Source organism: Apodemus sylvaticus, chromosome 6 (genome assembly GCF_947179515.1).
Source record: "Apodemus sylvaticus chromosome 6, mApoSyl1.1, whole genome shotgun sequence".
Classification (NCBI taxonomy): Eukaryota; Metazoa; Chordata; class Mammalia; order Rodentia; family Muridae; genus Apodemus; species Apodemus sylvaticus.
In genome coordinates, this window is record NC_067477.1 from 119,029,386 (window position 1) to 119,046,992 (window position 17,607).

The 17,607-nt window shown below is 41.5% G+C and overlaps 1 protein-coding gene across 2 annotated transcripts in view; it reads right to left on the reverse strand.

Moving 5' to 3' along the window:
* The window catches only part of Ppp1cb (protein phosphatase 1 catalytic subunit beta), a 32,860-nt gene extending 21,367 nt beyond the window's left edge, over positions 1-11,493 (reverse strand). Inside the window, exons 1-2 of one of the 2 annotated variants that reach the window (XM_052186330.1) lie at positions 11,414-11,493; positions 11,143-11,264 (exon numbers count right to left, since the gene is read on the reverse strand). In XM_052186330.1, coding sequence (XP_052042290.1) covers positions 11,143-11,194 — 52 coding nt within the window. In that variant the 5' untranslated portion in view covers positions 11,195-11,264; positions 11,414-11,493. Of the gene's footprint in view, positions 1-11,142; positions 11,265-11,376 lie in introns of both variants that reach the window. The other variant, XM_052186331.1, reaches the window with a different exon arrangement.
* Between the last annotated feature and the right edge of the window lie 6,114 nt (positions 11,494-17,607).

A 17,607-nucleotide genomic window follows, 5' to 3' on the forward strand; every position in this document is an offset into this window, starting at 1 on the left:
AACAAATAAACAAACAAATAAATAGTTTTCAGACAGGAAGAATATTATCAGGTGACCCAGAGACCATTCTTGTGATAATTTGGCAAAGAACTTAGCTGCTTTGTGCCTGCCCCCATCCTAAGCATCTGAGGCTAATTAAAGAGTCTTGGGCTGGGCCTTGGTAGCACACGCCTGTAATCCCAGGACTCTGGGAGGCAGAAGCAGGCGGATTTCTGAGTTTGAGGCCAGCCTGATCTACAGAGTGAGTTCCAGGACAGCCAGGGCTATACAGAGAAACCCTGTTTGGGGGGGAGGGGGGATCAAAAAAAAAAAACCCAGAGAGTCTTGGATTAATGTCATTGGCAGACTTCAAAGACTTCCTAGTACAGACTGCATGAAGGTACAAGTGAAGTCCTGACTGTGTTAGGGAACCCAAGATGTTGGAGACATCAGAGTCATGGGAAACCAGCCAAGGAGAGTTGCTATCAGATTATGGAACTAGCCCAGGAGAGAGAAGTGTGTTGCAGTCAACAAAACTGAAAGGAGTTAGTTGGACATCTGAATAGTGCTTTGACATCAGACACAGATACATAATTTGGAGTCTGTCCTGCTCTGTTTCAGTCTTGCTTTGGTCCTGTTTTTTATCACTAGCTCTCTTGCCTTTCTTTTGGAATGGTGATGTATATTGTGCCACTGTGTGTTAGAAGTATGTAATTTGCCTTTTGATTTTACACCGGATTACAGTTAGAGACTGTCTTGGGTCTCAGAAAAGACTTGGACTTTTAAACAGCATTGAGACTATGGGGACTTTTTAGTTCAATCAAAATTTGTTTGCATTATGATACGGCTATAAGCCTATGTGTAGGATTCGGTGGGTCCTGTTAGAGGAGATGTGTCATGGGGGTGGGCTTTGAGTTTCCAAAAGGCTCAGGCCTCAATTTCTGGATGACTGGAGAGATGGCTCTGTGGTTAAAAGTACTGTTTGCTCTTTCAGGGGTCCTGAGTTCAATTCCCAGAAACCACATGGTGGCTCACAACCACCTGTAATGGGATCTTGATGCCCTCTTTCAGTGTGTCCGAAGACAGCTAAGCTACAGTGTACTCACATAAAATAAATACATCTTTAAAAAAAAAAAAAAAAAGAGTTGTCTTGGTCATAAAGTCTCTTCATAGCCATAGAACAGTGACTAAGATATAATCCTTGTTTATTTTCTCTTCCTTGTTGAATTGGCCAGAACATCCAGGAACAGAGTAATGTTGCTTCTCTCATCATGTTCCTGAATAGGAGGAAATGGCATCCTGCAACCCAAGTCAGGTCACCTACATCTTTATGTTCCTTAGCTTGAAGAAAAGCTTGTTTCTACTTTACTAAGATCTTCTGCTGGGAAAGATATTTAATTTTACCAAATACTTTTAAATCAAGATAACCACTAACTCTCCCTTTTTATATTAACAGAATTTATCTTAACTGACATTCTGAGTATTAGTGAATTTGGACTCCTAAAACAAGCGCATTAGTTTTGGACGTGCTATCTTTTATACAGAGCCAGATTCAACATGCAAATATTTTTGCTGAGTTTTTAAGATCCTAATTATTAACACACATTAATGGGTTTCATGGTGACACAAATTTGCTCAAGATTTTTGGGTATTGATTAGATTCTTTTTTTTTATTATTTATTTACATTCACTATGTAAATAAGACAAGTCAGGTCAGAATTTCTCACTCTGCTATTTGTTTCCATTCTAACCTATCTGTTCTATATTTCCTTTTTTCTTTCTTATTTTGCATTTCTTGGGGTGGGGGACATCAACTCATTCTATTCCCAATTCCATTGGTTGTCTTTCATTTACTGTTTGTTTTTTAAACAAGGTCTCATGTAACCCAGGTCTGGTGCTTGGCAAGAGTGAGTGCTCTTACTCACTCTCCAACCCACCCATCCCCTCCCCTCCCCGCTCCTCACCTCTATCCCCACAATGTTTTTAAAAGAGGCCTGTGCCACCAGGCCAGGCTCCTCCTTGCTTTTTGAAGTTGTCTGTGTGTGAGTGAGTGTTTTGCCAGCCTATGTGTATATGTATCACACTGGTGAAATGCTTCCTACAGATACCAGAAGAGGCTCAGATTCCTTGGGACTGGAGTCTCAGATGTTTGCAAGCTGCCATGTGGATGTGGGGACTCACCCACAGCCCGGCTCTTAGCCACTGAGCCATCTTTCCAGACGCTTTAACCAACCAATTTTCTCAGCTCTAACTTGTCTTTATTTCTTCTTTTACTGATGAAGAATGATCGTACTAGATTTGGAATTCTAGGTAAGCATTTCTTTTTCTTTTGCTCTTTTGCTGTTTAAAAAAAGCCATTCTGTTTGGGCTTTTGTAGTTTCGCTGACAGATCGGCCATTACCCTTTCTGCTGTTCCCTAAAGGGACTGGGAACTCTAGTAGCATTCTTCATTTGTTTGGTTGCTTAGTTTTGTTTTGAGTCACAGTCACACCATGTAGCCCTGGCTCGCTTCAAACTCAGAATTCAAAAAGAAATTTTCAAATGTCAGCCAAGAGAGGTAAGCTATTTTACCAATGGTATGTCAATTATGTTTTGATTGGAATACTCTTTAAAAAAAATCTTGAGGCAATAATTTTAAAGACTACCAGTCAATTAAGGAAACTGAGGGCAATATCAACAATTAAAGAGATGACTTCAAGTGTTTTTTCATAGTCCTGGCTAGTTGGCAGTTGTTACTAACACTCTAAACTGTTTTAGGAGCTGGTGTTCAAATTGAGACTGCAAAGTTAGCCTCTAGGATAGCCAGTGTGGAACTACAGCAAGAATGTTTTCAAAGAGGCTGAGAAAAAAACAACTCAGTATAACTAATAGCAGACCCTAATAAAAGTCACACCCAATGGTGGTAAAAATAAAACAGGGAGTTGGGAAAGCCTTAGCTGGACAAACTATAAAGTTTGTAAAAATGTAAAGGCTCTTTAAAGCCTATGATAGTTATTCTGTGGAAAAAATACCTTAACCTACTTAACAAGTTCAACTTAAACCTGTAAGAACTTCACCACCACAGTTTGCAAACATAGTGTACATCATTTTAACAATAGCATTTTCATTTTCCATGCTATTAATAGTTAAAATAAGTTAGGCCTTTATTCTCATAAATCTACAGCAAATTGTTTCTCAATTCAAGATACAGCCTCCTTCAGACCTTGGGTGCAAAAGCAATTTCCACATCAAAGTCCATTTACTGTAGCTAAGCAGCTTTCCCCTAGCTCTGTAAAAATAATAGGTAACAACATGTTAAAAGACAAATGTGTTCGTATGCGTATAGACCACTGTTAACATTGGTGATTCTTAACTCTCTGAAAGGACATCTTCCAAGATTAAATACATAAAATCCCACTTAAATCAAATTTGATGATCAATACTGAAAAGGCTAACTTTGAATCTTAAGTAAAATGTTAGTCTCTCCAATTCCATTTCAGTGATTACAAAAAACCCAAACTGTACTTAACCATTTTAGTACAATTTTTTTTAGGTGTGAAAATTTCCCATTACAGAATTGTCTTCTGAACTAAGAAGGATGTGTGCTGTGTCTTCATGGGCCCTGCATGCACACTAGAGTTTCTCTTTCACTGCTGCGTATACTTTCTCCAGTTCACTCTAAAACAGAAAGGACAGCAGGAAAACAAAAGGAAGCAATTGTATCCCCTTACAGTGTGCCTCATCTCATTACTGCCCTCCTCCCCTGCCCGCATCACCCACCACTGACTAATGTCAGCTAGAGTCCCTAAACTCTGTATAGGCACCACTCCTAAATTGAGCACACGTCTACTAGCAACAAAAGCAAAAGTAACACTTTTAGTGTTTTTCATGAATTCTCAAAGGCATCTGTGACACACTATAAGTAATCCCCCTGCACCCCCCCCAAAACAAACAGGTGGTATAGTACAAAGAGTGAAAGATGTTTATAGATGGGCTGGATGATACTGCTCAGGAATAAAGAACTATCCAGTTCAAAGTATGAGCTCTACTGTGCTGACATTGAGGGGACAAAGCAATGTCCTTAAAATTCTCGACACTTTGACACATTCTTGACTTGAGGTATCAAGCACTGGGAACACACTGGGAATCTAGTGTGTTCACTGCCAAGCAATTCAGTAAGACTGAGAAAAGAGGAGTAAGATGATCAATTAAGCCCAGCTCCCAAAATTCTATCTTTAATTGTCCTTATGAGAAAATGCAAAGTATCCAAACATGCATCTGCTGCATACTACCACACAGTAACTGTCTCAAAAGAAAATGCATGCCTGAAAACTGTTGTTACCAGACTTAGATAATTAACAGATAGTTGAAAATCAAACCAAACAGAAACAATTATTTCCAAGAAACCAGTCCTTGTAGGCAATGATGAAGTTCAAGATTTCTGTAAACACTGAAAACCTTGTCTCCTCTTCTACCTCATTCCAGTCTTAAGGTCTCTTCTGATGAGCTCTATTGACATTTAGATGAGTTTAGATCTATATAATTCAGTGAACCATTTTCCAAACGGCCAATGTCCATCACCAAGTCATGCGTAAGACATGTACAGTACAAGATAGATCTAGGTTAACATAGAAATAAATTATAATTTGTATTACAATTAAAAAAGCCCCTTGTTGATTCCTGATAATACCAAAAAGTATTCACAATTATCTACAACGGTTGGCTATTTATTTACTTACTTGAGATGGTACCTCACTATGTCACCCTGGCTGACCTGGAATTCACTGTGGAGTCCAGGGTGACTTTTAACTCACAGAGATGTGCCCCACGGTGCCCCAAAGGCACCAATTCCTAACTTAGTAAAAATACAGACAGAGGCAAAGCTGCCTGCCCCCAAGCCTGAGTAGCTGAGTCGGGAGTCCACGGTGGGAGAAGGAAAAACCAGCTCCCAAATGCCATCCTCTGATTTTTACACATACAAACACACATGCATGCATACAAAATAAATGTAATTTTAAAATACCAACATAGATATAATACAAATACAGGTTTTTTTTCATGTATTTCAGCCAAGGCCATGAATCAAAACAGACTGAACCTGATACCAGGAGGCAAAGGCAGAGGCATGCAGGTCCCTGCAAGTTCCAGGCAAGCTTCATCAACACAGAAAGTTCCAAACCATCCAAGATTACATGAGACCCTGTCTCAAAACAAGCAAACAAAATACAGTAACCAACCACAATAAAACAAAGAGGGCTAAGAATTTAGCTGTCTCAGGCTAAAGAGGCGGATCAGAAGTTAAGAGCACTGGCTGCCCTACGAAGGTCCCGAGTTCAAATCCCAGCTACCACATGGTGGCTCACAACCATCCACAATGAGATGTCGCCCTCTTCTGGTGTGTCTGAAGACAGTTACAGCATACTTAGATATAACAGTAAATTAATCCTTGGGCCGGAGCAAGTGGGGCCAACCAGAGCGAGCAGAGGTTCTGAGTGCAATTCCCAGCAACCACAAGATGGCTCACAACCATCTGCACAGCTACAGTGTACTCATACACATAAAAATAAATAAATCTAAAAAAAAAAAAAAAGAATTTAGCTGTCTCTTGTGCAGACTTTAGGTTTACAAAAATGACCAACATTCTCAATAATTTATGAAGGTTTTTTCACAAATAATCACTTATGCTAAATTACAATGACTATTGCTTCAAATAAATTAATCATAAAAGTTCTTATGTTTTGTAGATGTTCTGGTGGTAGCTTCTGTTACACTGGGATATTTTAATGCTCTTGGAACAAAACTACTTTATGGTAAACTAAACTGGGTCAAAGCCTCCCTGTTACAGTCTGAACACAAACCAACCACCAAAAAAATGTTCCCACAACATCTGTTTGTCCCTCCTTCTACAGGGCAAGGAAATTTGAGAACTGGCCAGAGATTCAGGGAAGCTGGGAATACTTTATCAATCACTGTGCTACACACATGAAGAGCTGGATGAAAGCACCACACCTGTGCTTCTTGCATTACAAGTTCCTACCAAACATTAAAGATCCTCCTCCACCAAGCAGGGCCTTGGCTAGGGCTGTTTAGAACTCCTCTCACTTCAGAATGGGTTTCTCCATTTTTGGTCTTGTACCTCCCACAGTAAAATAAAGACTGTCTCAGTTTTTCCATCTCATTAATCAAATGGAGATTCTGTTATAGAATGTACTTCAGAAACAGCTGTAAAAATCACACTTTACCTACTAAAAACAACTTTGGAAGTATGGCAACTTGGTCTTCAGAATGAAGTGATATACAGAAAGATTAGTGACCTTGATCTCTCTTCCCAACCTTCATGGATCCTACTTTTTTTTCTTAGAGAAAACAAGCCTTGAAATGGTTATTTATAGTTACAAAAAAAGTGGTTGCCAGAGGTTTTAAATTTGTACCCTAACAAAGCTAAAACACCCCAGGACAGTCAAGAGTCTACCAAACATAACCCAGAAAGCCATTTCTTGCCTACTGACATTGACATTAACTCTGAAATTTTGTTTCCGAAATGTTCAACAGGAGTTTAGTCACATAAAAATACCTTAACATTTCTACTTACTGGTATGAATTTGTCACTATGGCCACTGGAAATGGAACAGTCAAATGACAAAGGTAAAGAGTATGTATGGGGGCATACACCTGTAAGCCTAGCTACTTGGGAGTCCAGGTCAGAAAATTCAAAGTCCAAGGCCTGCTTGGGATACTGGGCAAACTCAAGGCCAGAATGGCTACTCTCTTAGCAAAATTTGTTTAAAAAAGTTAAAAGAACAGGAGAAGTATCTCACCAGTAGAGCATCTGCAACATAAAGGGAGGGGGTGGTATCAAAACAAAAATCATACTAGAGTTAGCTTACTGTTCTCTTCACAGATAGTAATTCAAATACATCTCTAAATGTCAAAGAATTCTTATTTGGAAATTTCACAGAAAACATCTCTGGAGTTTGTTTTTTTGTTTTGTTTTGCTGGACAAACAAGGATTGGTCTATGACCTAGTGCTTTACACCCAGAACAGTCCACCTCCATCCCATGAGCTACTCTCCAGCCTGCTCCTACTTCTACTGGACCCTACCTCATGTGCACACAGTATGATGATGTCCCCTGTGCAGAGGCAGCAGAGCAGCTAGCACCTACTTCCACCTGTCTTTTAAACTGCGGGGCCTGAACTTGAAACAGTGTAACCAGTAAAGCTTTAAACCCTGGGAAAGTTTTCCAAAAGTCAAAAGAGAGTTACAATGTAACAATTCCACTGCCGGCAATATAGCCTAGGGAACTGAAAGCCTAAATCCAAAAACCACTTGAGAGCAGGATTGTCCACAAAGGTCAAAAGGGAAAACAACTCAAATAGCCATCAACCAGTGAGTATTTCTGAAAAGTGTTGCACAGAGACAATGGAGTATTATTCAGCCATAAAAGGAATGAAGTACTAATACATTTTACAGCATAGATGAAATTTGAAAACACTAAGAGGCCCAGGAGTCACAGAGCCTTTAATCCCAGCAGCATCACTGTGAGTTTGGGGCCAGCTAAGGCTACACAGTAACACCTTGTCTCAAAAAAATAAAAGAGCCAAAAGAAAATTAGTCATAAAAGACCACATCATATACGTTCATTTACATAATATGTGCATAAACAGGCAAATCTATGGAGAAAGGCAGATTAATGATCCCCTCTACAGCCTAGACTAGAGGGAGACAGATGAAGGAAACAGGGCTTGTGTGTGGGGGGGGGGGGGGGAAGGGGTAGGTGTTGGGAGGGAGGGAGAATGTTCTAAAGCTGACTGTGGTGAAAGCTGCAAAACACTCGGCACACTAAAAAATCACTGAACAGCAGCCGCAGGCAAGCCATGTCTTTAAAAGGGAAGGTTTGGCCTAGAGCAATGGCTCAGCAAGAGCACGGCTGTTCTTGCAGAAGACCTGGGTTCAAATCTCAGCACCCACAGGGTGGCTCACAATCTCATAATTTCAGTTCTAGGGCATCTTCTGGCCTCCAAGGGCATCATTTGATTCTCTTTCTCAAAGCATCGGGATTTTACTTACTCCTTTTGACTTCTTCCAAAACAAACTTGGCATTTGGAATGTGACTTAAGGCCCCCAGGTGACTCCCATTTCCACTTCAAATATCTAGAGAACAACTACTCTAAGCACAACCTTTTTCTAGGCTTTCTAGCTCATCCACAGAATCTAATCTGAACTTAAGTAATCAATATGATAATATCACAAGAATATTATAGTAGGGTCACTACAGTTGACAAAACAGTAGAAGTTATTGTTTAGTTGTAAGTAAAACTTAAACCAAGAAAATAATACTGGAGATGGGCACCCAGTCCAAACAATGTACCATTATTTTTATTTAAATGTCTTAACATCAAACAAAGTAACATAAAAAGTAGTTACTGAAAGTGAGTGCACTTAACAGGTAATCAGAGTTTAATATGTTTTTAAATGAATAAAGTGTAACATAAACACTTTAAAATGAGACTAGGGGGCTGGCGAGTTGGCTCAGCAGTTAAGAACACTGACTGCTCTCCCGAAGGTCCTGAGTTCAAATCCCAGCACCAACATGGTGGCTCACAACCATCTGCAATGAGATCTGACACCCCCTTCTGGTGTGTCTGAAGACAGCTACAGTGTGCTTATACATAAAAAAAAAAGAAAGAAAGAAAATGGCAGAACAGATTGATTTTTCACATTTTCAATGCAATGATCACTAACTGTAGTACGTGGCTATGATAGATGTCTTCTGAAATTTAATTACATCTTTTGTTTTGTTTTGTTTTTGTTTTTTTGAGACAGGGTTTCTCTGTGTAGCCCTGGCTGTCCTGGAACTCACTCTGAAGACCAGGCTGGCCTTGAACTCAGAATCTACTTGCCTCTGCCTCCCAAGTGCAGGCGCCACCACCACCCAGCTAATTATGTATCTTTTTAATGTTCACTTTCATTTAGGACATACAAACTATATAACCAAGTTATTCTGTTCTGCTAGGCAACTTTGCAGAATAGCACCACTTGAATTTGAGGTAAATTAGCATGTAACATCACTGAAAACTAAGGCAGACTGCCCAGCAGAGATGGTGCATGACTCTAATTCCCAATATTTGGGGAGGCAGAGTTTTGAGGCAGCCTGGTCTACAGAGCAAGTTCCAGGACAGCCAGGGCTACACAGAGAAACCCTGTCTCAAAAAACTTTTTTTTAAAGACCAAAATTACTCACTAGAAAATCCAAGTCTTCTGAAATTTATTTGAACAGGTTTAGGTTTGGGGAGAAAAGGAATAACAAAAACAGTCTTCTTCTGGATTAAGGAACAAGAATGTAACAAAAGTACTAATAAATTGTGCATTCAACACAGGAAGAACAGGAAGGCCAGCAAACACTGAAGAGTCACTTGTTTATACTGCGCTCCTTGAGTGAGGAGAGTGTGCCTTATCTTGGATTCCTGGTGCCTGGCAGTGCAGTCAATAAACACTTGCTCTATTAGAAAAAAGAATAATGTATTCTTACCCAAAAAGGGGGGAGTGGTGGGTGGTGGTGACTGACGCTAGAACCAAATATTTAACAATGATATAGCTGTGGCTACTTTCCCCCTTTTCTCTATAACTCCCACTCTATTAATCACATTTAAGCATCTGTAACCATATAGAAGTACATTTGATTTAAAGGCTTCTAGATCAGTTTAAAATACATGCTTCTGCTACAAGTTATTTATGAAAAATAAAAAATATTAATAAACTGAGATAAAATCCGATCCAAATTTAATTTAAAATTTAACTTATATGAAAACAGCGGCTGGCTTAAATTTCCCTTCTACGAAGAGTAACAAGATATAAAATTTTAAAATAACTATATTTCCCTAATAGAGCCAGCCATATACTACAAGCATAACTTTTTTTTTTCTAAACAAATTTCTCACAGACCCAGCAAGATGTTTCTATAATTAAAGACCACAAAATCCCGAGTAGTGAACACATCAAGCACCAGGGGGCCTCCCAGGAATAACTTGATACTAAAAGAAAAGGTAAATAAGAAAGAGTTCCTGGTAAAAAGTTCTGCCTCTTTCTCAGCCTTAAGGCTGCTGGAAAGCGTTTACATCTGGAGTATACAGAGTTGTTGTTTTGTTATTGTTGTTTTAAAGAAAGAATAAATATTTCGTACTTTAGTTGAAGAAAAGTCACCCCTCTCCATACTCGTTGGTAAGATTCCAAACACAAACTGCTTAGCTGTAGTAAACACACATTCATTAGGAGGCTGACAAAGAGGACTCTTAATCACCCAAAAAGACAATTCTTTTTTACACACTCCCCAAGCAATTAGTAACGACGCAAATTTTAGAGTAAAAGAGTTCTTTTGGCCAAGACCCGCCTTTAACTTGGAATAGTATCCCTCAACGGACCAATACATTTAACTACTGACCTCTCCATCTCCTCTTTTCTCCGTATGTTCCCACCAACACAAAACTAATCAATAAAAGTATAAGAACCCGGAACTTCAAATGCTGCCAAAACTTGTAAAATATCTTTTAAACCCAAGAGATTCTTTACAACACACATGTACTAAGTTTGTGCAGATATTAAACTCGGCTCAAACATGTTTAAAAAAAAAAAGCAAGCCCCCCAAATCAATCCCCTCAGCACTGGTATCCGAGCGTTTCGTAGTTCTAACGGACGTCTTTAACCTGATCCAAGATTTTTTACTATACTTTTGTACGCCTGATAATAAATGGTAAACTTGTCACCGCACTCTCTCCCTTATTCTTTCTAGAGCATCCAGTAAAATGCAAACGATCCGAGAGCCTTACTGGGAGGGTTTTTTGTAAAATTCACTACCGGAACGACAATCGGAGGCTGCCAAGGGCAACGCACAAAGAGAGCCGAGAAATGCACATTCCACGGACACACAAAGCCCAGCGGCAGCCATCCTCGCCCCTTCTTCGGGACTGTCTGCGGAGGCAAGCACAGCGGCCAAGCGGAGCCCGGCCGCCTCTCGGGAAGGCTGTACCGGCCGATGGGCCTCGGCCCAGCCTCCCCGCCCGCCCGCCCGCCCGCCCGCGCTCCCGGCCTCCCGGGGCACCCGGCCCGCCCGCCCTTCTCCCCGAGCTCGGCTCGAGCGGGAAGGGCCCCGCGGCCGGGCGGGGAGGCGAGCCGGCGCCGCACTCACCCTCCAGCAGGCGGGTGATGAGGCTGTCCACGTTCAGCTCCCCGTCCGCCATCTTGTCGGCACCAGACTCTCCTCCCCGCAGCGGGAACAAGGGCTTCTCGGCGGCGGCTCGGCGTTCTCACCTACGAGTCACGCGGCGTTTCGACCCCGGCTCCAACTCCCCCCGGGCGCGGGCCCTCCCCCCACCCCCTCCCCGCCGAGCAGTGTGAGCGCGCACACGCTGGCGGCACTCACTAGAAATAAATAAATAAATAAGCAGGCCCCCACGAACCGGGCCGCGTCAGACCCCAGCCGCCACCGCCTCCTCCGCCTCCTCCTCGGCACGGCACCGCCCAGCTCCGCAAAGCTCGCGGGCGCCGCGGAGAGCCCCGCCCTCAGCGTCACTCCCTCCCCTCCGCCCTTGCGGGCCGCCGAGCCGCGCCGAGCCGCGCGCACGCGCGCCACGTCCCCCTCCGGTCTCTCCGGCGCCTCGCCTTCCCCTCCGCTGTTGCTAATGCGCAGGAGCGACTCCCTCCCTCTCCCGGTCCACCGCGCCGAACACTCTCCACTACGCAGGCGCAGGGCGGAGCCAGCCTTGCGGAGCAAAGTGAACGCAGAGCCCGCGTAGGCACGAATGACCTTCCTCTTCCCTGCTCCCTGGGGCCTGGTGGTTCCGCAGAGTTAACGATTGCGTTCTTCCCGCCTTGCTTTTCTTGGCTTCATTCACTGATTTTCCAAACAATTGCTCGTGTTTCCGCTACCCCGGAAACGTGGGCTGCAGTTGCCCATGCTGTAATCACAGGTGTGTTGGAGATAGAGACTTCTCGGCGGAAAAAGATTGACATTGCAGATCAGGGGCTCTTTATCGGGTCACCAGTGATCTGATTCGCCAGGTGGCCTTTGAAGAAACAAGAGTCAAAGTGGTCTGTCAACAAAGAGTCAGTCAACAACAATATGATTTTACACACTCCCGACATCTCCGTACACTCAGGATACCACTTTTCAATAGTTCTTTTCTGTTCATTGGTTTCTTATATTGCTTAATCCTCTTATCTTGTGGTTTTAAACTTTTCTCTCTTGCACTCGGTTCCTAGAGGATAAAATCACATTTGCTGGGCATGAGACACTTGTAATCCCTACAACTGGGAGATGGAGGCAGAAGATCCAGAAGTCCAAGGTCATTTTCAGCTACATAATTGGAGTATGTGAATGAGTGTGTGTGTGAGTGTGTGTGTGTGTGTGTGTGTGTTAGCTTGTACTACAGAACTTCCCATCTCAAGAAACCAACCAAATACACTACATTGATCTTTAAGTCTGCAGCACCTACCAAGTGCCTCCCTGCTTCTTACAAGTCAGGGAGAAATAGAAACTCAGGGACTTGGAAAGGTTCTTTACTCACCTTTCCTTCCAACACCTAATATGGCCATCAAAGGACAGCAGGAGGAGAAACCACGAAAAAGATCTAGGCAAAGATTTAAAGAAGTCAGGTCGAAGCCTTTACCTATCCCCAAACTTGTGCTTTTCCAAAACGCAGACTTGATGCTGTTTCTCTGGCTCACAGACAACTAATAGTTAACACTTACTGGGATCATGTATCCTGGCACTATTTTAGATATAATACCCAATATTATCTCACTTAATCCTTACAGCAAGTCCTAGGTGTTGGGTAGCATTATTACGTCTACTTTGTCAATAAGATTATTTGAGACACTGAATGGATTAATAAGTCTCACTCCAAACAAACATCAGAGCTGGGATTCTGGCCGAGAAATCTAGTGCTAAAATGTGAACTAAATAGTTTTTCCAGCATGCAAATGCTCTGTTACAAGCTTGGAGACTAGAAATTGAGGGGTGTGTGTGTGTGTGCGCGCGCGCACGTGCACGCACACATACACGCACTCACTCATGCACATGTGAGCTTTGTTTTAGAAAGTCACTGTCTAATCAAGTGCTTACACATCCAGATGAATGCTAGAATTTCCTTACTCCCTCCCCTTAGTCATTTCTCTGTTTTAGAATTAAGCCTGTATATTGATAACTACTGTAAACTACAGACTCTGAACTAATCCATGAAAACTAGCAGTTTGCTTTGGGGATTTTTAGAGGTAAAGGAATGCCCCCTTTTCACTATATTTCATTCAAGTACACATCACTTATGCCAAACTTTACTCCAGAAGAAAGTATTTAAGATAACTTAAATAAATACTTGCAGTTGGGGTAAATTAAAAACAAATATAGGGGCTGGAGAGATGGTTCAGAGGTTAGGAGCACTGCCTGTTTTTGCAGGGCTGAGAAGGGTTCAATTCTCAGCACACATGGTTACTCACAACAATCTGTAATTTTGATTCTGATAAAAATAAAATAAAAAAGGAAAGGACACGATTGCTCCTAGGTATGATGAAGAAGAAGATTAATTATAGATAAAAAGGAGAGTATAGTTAGAAGGAGAGACATCTCGGAAAGTTCTGAGTGACCGTGACCTGAGGGGGAGGGGGAGAGAAGTTTAGGGTGGGTATGCCAGACATACCCTGTAACAGGTAGAAATGGCTGTGAGAACCTAGGGGCCAGCATCCACTTTGACCTCTGTCATTTGTCCCAGGCTTGAGACCTAAAAAGTTCAGGGCATCCCTCTCTGTCCGCTCTGTGGGCCCTATACATAGACAGTACACAAACATACATGCAGACAAAGCACTCATATACATAAAAATACTTTTTAAAAGTACAGAGGAAAATAGAATAACAGGGAACTGAGCATGGGAAAGATTAGATTAAACCAGGAGCTTTATTGGCAAAATGCATGCTGGAAGATCCTGTTTATTTGAAAAGGATGGGCCACAAAATTGACTCTCTGCTTTCTAGAAACTAAAACTGAAACATCAGTTACAAATGGAGGTAAGTATTGTGATGCCACTTCTCCAAAACTCTTCCATGACTTTAAGAATTTAGAATACTTGGGAATGCTTACATAGATGTCTTATGTTTTTATGGGACCCATGAATCCCATGGTAGAGCTTTAAGTTTTAACCACAAGTAGGGTTCAATTATATGCAGTCATGCTAAAAAGGGAAGGGTTCCCCTCCCCCAGTGTGATTGCAAAGAGAGAAAGTAAGCATTCAAAAGAGTTGCTGGCCCAACGTTGGTGACACACACCTTTAATCCCGCACTTGGGAGGCAGAGGCAGGTGGATTTCTGAGGTCAAGGCCAGCTTGGTCTACACAGTGAGTTCGAAGACAGCCAGGGCTACATGGAGAAAAAAATCCTGTCTCAAAAAACCGAGAGAGAGAGAGAGAGAGAGAGAGAGAGAGAGAGAGAGAGAGAGAGAGAGGGGGGGGGAGGGGGAGGGGGAGGGGGAGAGAGAGAGGGAGAGAGAGAGAGAGAGAGAGGGGGGGGGGAGGGGGGAGGGGGAGGGGGAGAGAGAGAGGGAGAGAGAGAGAGAGAGAGAGAGAGAGAGATAGATAGAGATGCTGTAAACAGGACACAGTTCAGTCCAACTGAACTATGGGCTAGAGGAAACAAGAGAGAAGTTCAAGGCTTCCACTCCAGTCAGAGTTTCCAGTGTCTTGGAAGGCTGAGAAAAAAATGGGTCATAGTAAAAAATATTGGGATTTGGTTATTTTTGGTTTTTGGTTTTTGGGGTTTTTTTTGTTTTTTGTTTTTTTTTGTTGTTGTTTGTTTGTTTGTTTTTGCAGGGAGGGGCATCATTTTTGGTATATTTGACTTTGAGACAGTATCTCACTATGCAGTCCCTTGCTGGCGTGGAACTCACTATGTAGCTCAGGCTGGCATCAAACTCAGCAATCTGCCTGCCTAGGGAAAATCTGAGTTTTCCCTAGTGCTAGGATTAAATGTGTGTATCATTACACGGGGCTGAGAGAATTTTTATTACTAGTGTTTCAACGAACTTTTCTATGGAATGCCCCACCTAAAGAAATGTAAAAATTTGGTAGAGTTGCAGTGGCAAACACCTTTAATCCTTGCATTTGGAAGGCAGAGGTAGGCACATCGCTGAGTTCAAGGCCAGCCTTGTCTACAGAACAAGTTCCAGGATAGCCAGGGCTACACAGAGAAAGCCTGTCTCAAAAACAAAACAAAACAAAAACAAACAAGCAAAAAGAAAAAAATGACCAAACAAACAAACAAAAACACCAAGAAGGAAAAAAAAATGCCAACTTTTGGCTACTGCTTCAGACCCTGCCTGCCTGCCTGCCTGCTGCCTGCTGCCTATTCTCCACCATAATGATCATGGACTTTGACCCTCTGAAACTGTTAAACTCCAAATTAACCACTTTCAAAGTTGCCTTAGCCAAAGTGTCTATTGAAGCTATAGAAAAGTAATTAAAGCTAGGTGTGGTGGCTCACACCTTTAGTCCCAGCACTGGGAAGGCAGAGGTGGGTAGATCTCTGTGAGTTCCAGACCAGCCAGAGATATATAATGAGATCCTGTCTAAAACAAAACAAGACATAAAGAAAGAAAAGGAAACTAGGGCCATAAGACATGTCCACAGTCCATTAAGAGACTCCTTATCTTTTATATTTATATGTACATATGTACTTTTATCATACACACACTATGCTCCCCTAGTCCAAAATAATTAAAGCAAATATAACCAAATGCCTCTTTCCTGACTTTGGGCAAAGATTTTGCCTTTATCCTGGCTCCCAAAAGGGACACACAGATATTCCCCTCACCCACCACCATCGCTACCGCCACCGCCACCACCTGGAGTGGGGTAGTTGATTTTCAGTGGAACAATTTATCTTTTACTATTCTTCAAGATAAACTGAATAGAAAACAAATCCCTAGTGACTGAAGGAGTTAACTAGCCACAGAAAGCTAGGAGAACTGTTAAGTAGAAGGTAATTAAAGTTAGATGAACAGTCACCATCAATGGTGACTATTTAATGGCTGAATTGTTGAGTCTGTGGCCCTTCCTTTTCTCTTACAAGGAGATTGATTATAGGGGCAGTATGTATTTAGGTCAGCCTTAGTTTGTTACAAGAAACCTGTCCTCTACAAAGGTAAAAGTGTTTCTATTTTAGTGTTTCTATTTTAGTGTTGGAGGATGCGTCCTTCAAACAGCAGACCAGGAGTTCAAACCCACAGCTCTTGTTGGTGAGGAAAAGTATACAAAATGAAACTTTGTTTCAAATGAAATACTTGAAACAATTTGTCATTAATACAAGTTAGTCTGTTGCAACCAAAATCTTTCCATTCACTTTCTCCTTTGGAAGTTTAGTTACTTGATTTCCTCTTTCAATTGACTCTGATAAATAGGATAATTTGCTGATCTCTCTCTTTTTTTCTTCCTTTCTTTTTTCCCACTCTCTCCCTCCCTGCCACTCTCTCCTTTTGGTTCTGGAAAATTGAACATAGAGCCACACACATATTAAGAAAGTGCTCTGCCTTTGAATTATATCTCTAGCCCAAGATGAGTTTTCTAAAATGTTATGAAATCAATAGATCTCCTAAAACTAAAACCATTTATTTTTATATTTAATATAAAACCATATATTTATCTGTGACTGAGAAATATTTACTGGGGTTAGACTTATTACCAATAAATCCTTTTAGGTAGAAAATACTGATTAAATATCGTATTTATGAATTATTATTTACAACTTAAAGTATGTCTAGTTCATTGCATATGTTCTTTTTAAAAAGTTGTATAAGTCAGACGTGGCAGTGCACGCCTGTAATCCCAGCACTCTGGGAGGCAGAGGCAGGCAGATCTCTGAGTTCGAGGCCAGTCTGGTCTACAGAGTGAGTTCCAGGACATCCAGGGCTACACAGAAAAACCCTGTCTCGAAAAAACCAACCCCTCCCCCAAAAAAAGAAGAAGAAGAAGAATAACAATAACAACCACAACTTTGTGGCGTTGGTTATCTCTTTCTACCTATACATGGGTTCCAGGAATTCGAACAGCAAGCATCTTTACTAAGTGAGCCATTTCACCCCCAATATGTTATTAATTAAAATACCCTGTGGTCTATGCTATTTACAGAAAGCTTACAATGAACAGACTTCTAAAATTAAATGGACCAATAATGGACCAATTGAGCATTAAGAAACTGTTTAATTTTGCACTAAAGAAGATACTTTGGGAAAGTCACTGACCACATGGGAAAAGGACAACAAAATGAGTTGGATTGGAGGAAAGAAATTGGCTTAAAGGTGGAAGAGCAGGGTAGCTGAACAACTAAAGCTGTCTTTCTGACTCTGGCTGTTGTTATCTACAAATGGTTTCTATTATTCAAGTGGTCTTCATGGCACCTTTTCCTTTTGAGAATTATTTGATTCTAAGGCACACAAATGAAGTATATATATATATAACAGTGCAGAAGGTCCCAGCTTAGGAACTGGCTCAGTTCAAAAGGTCAATTGCTTGGAACACAGAATATGTTTTTCCACAAAGACCATGGTGAATTTCTATATTGGTCTGCAAAACCAATTTGATACTTAATGCAATTGTAAAAAGAAAGAATGAA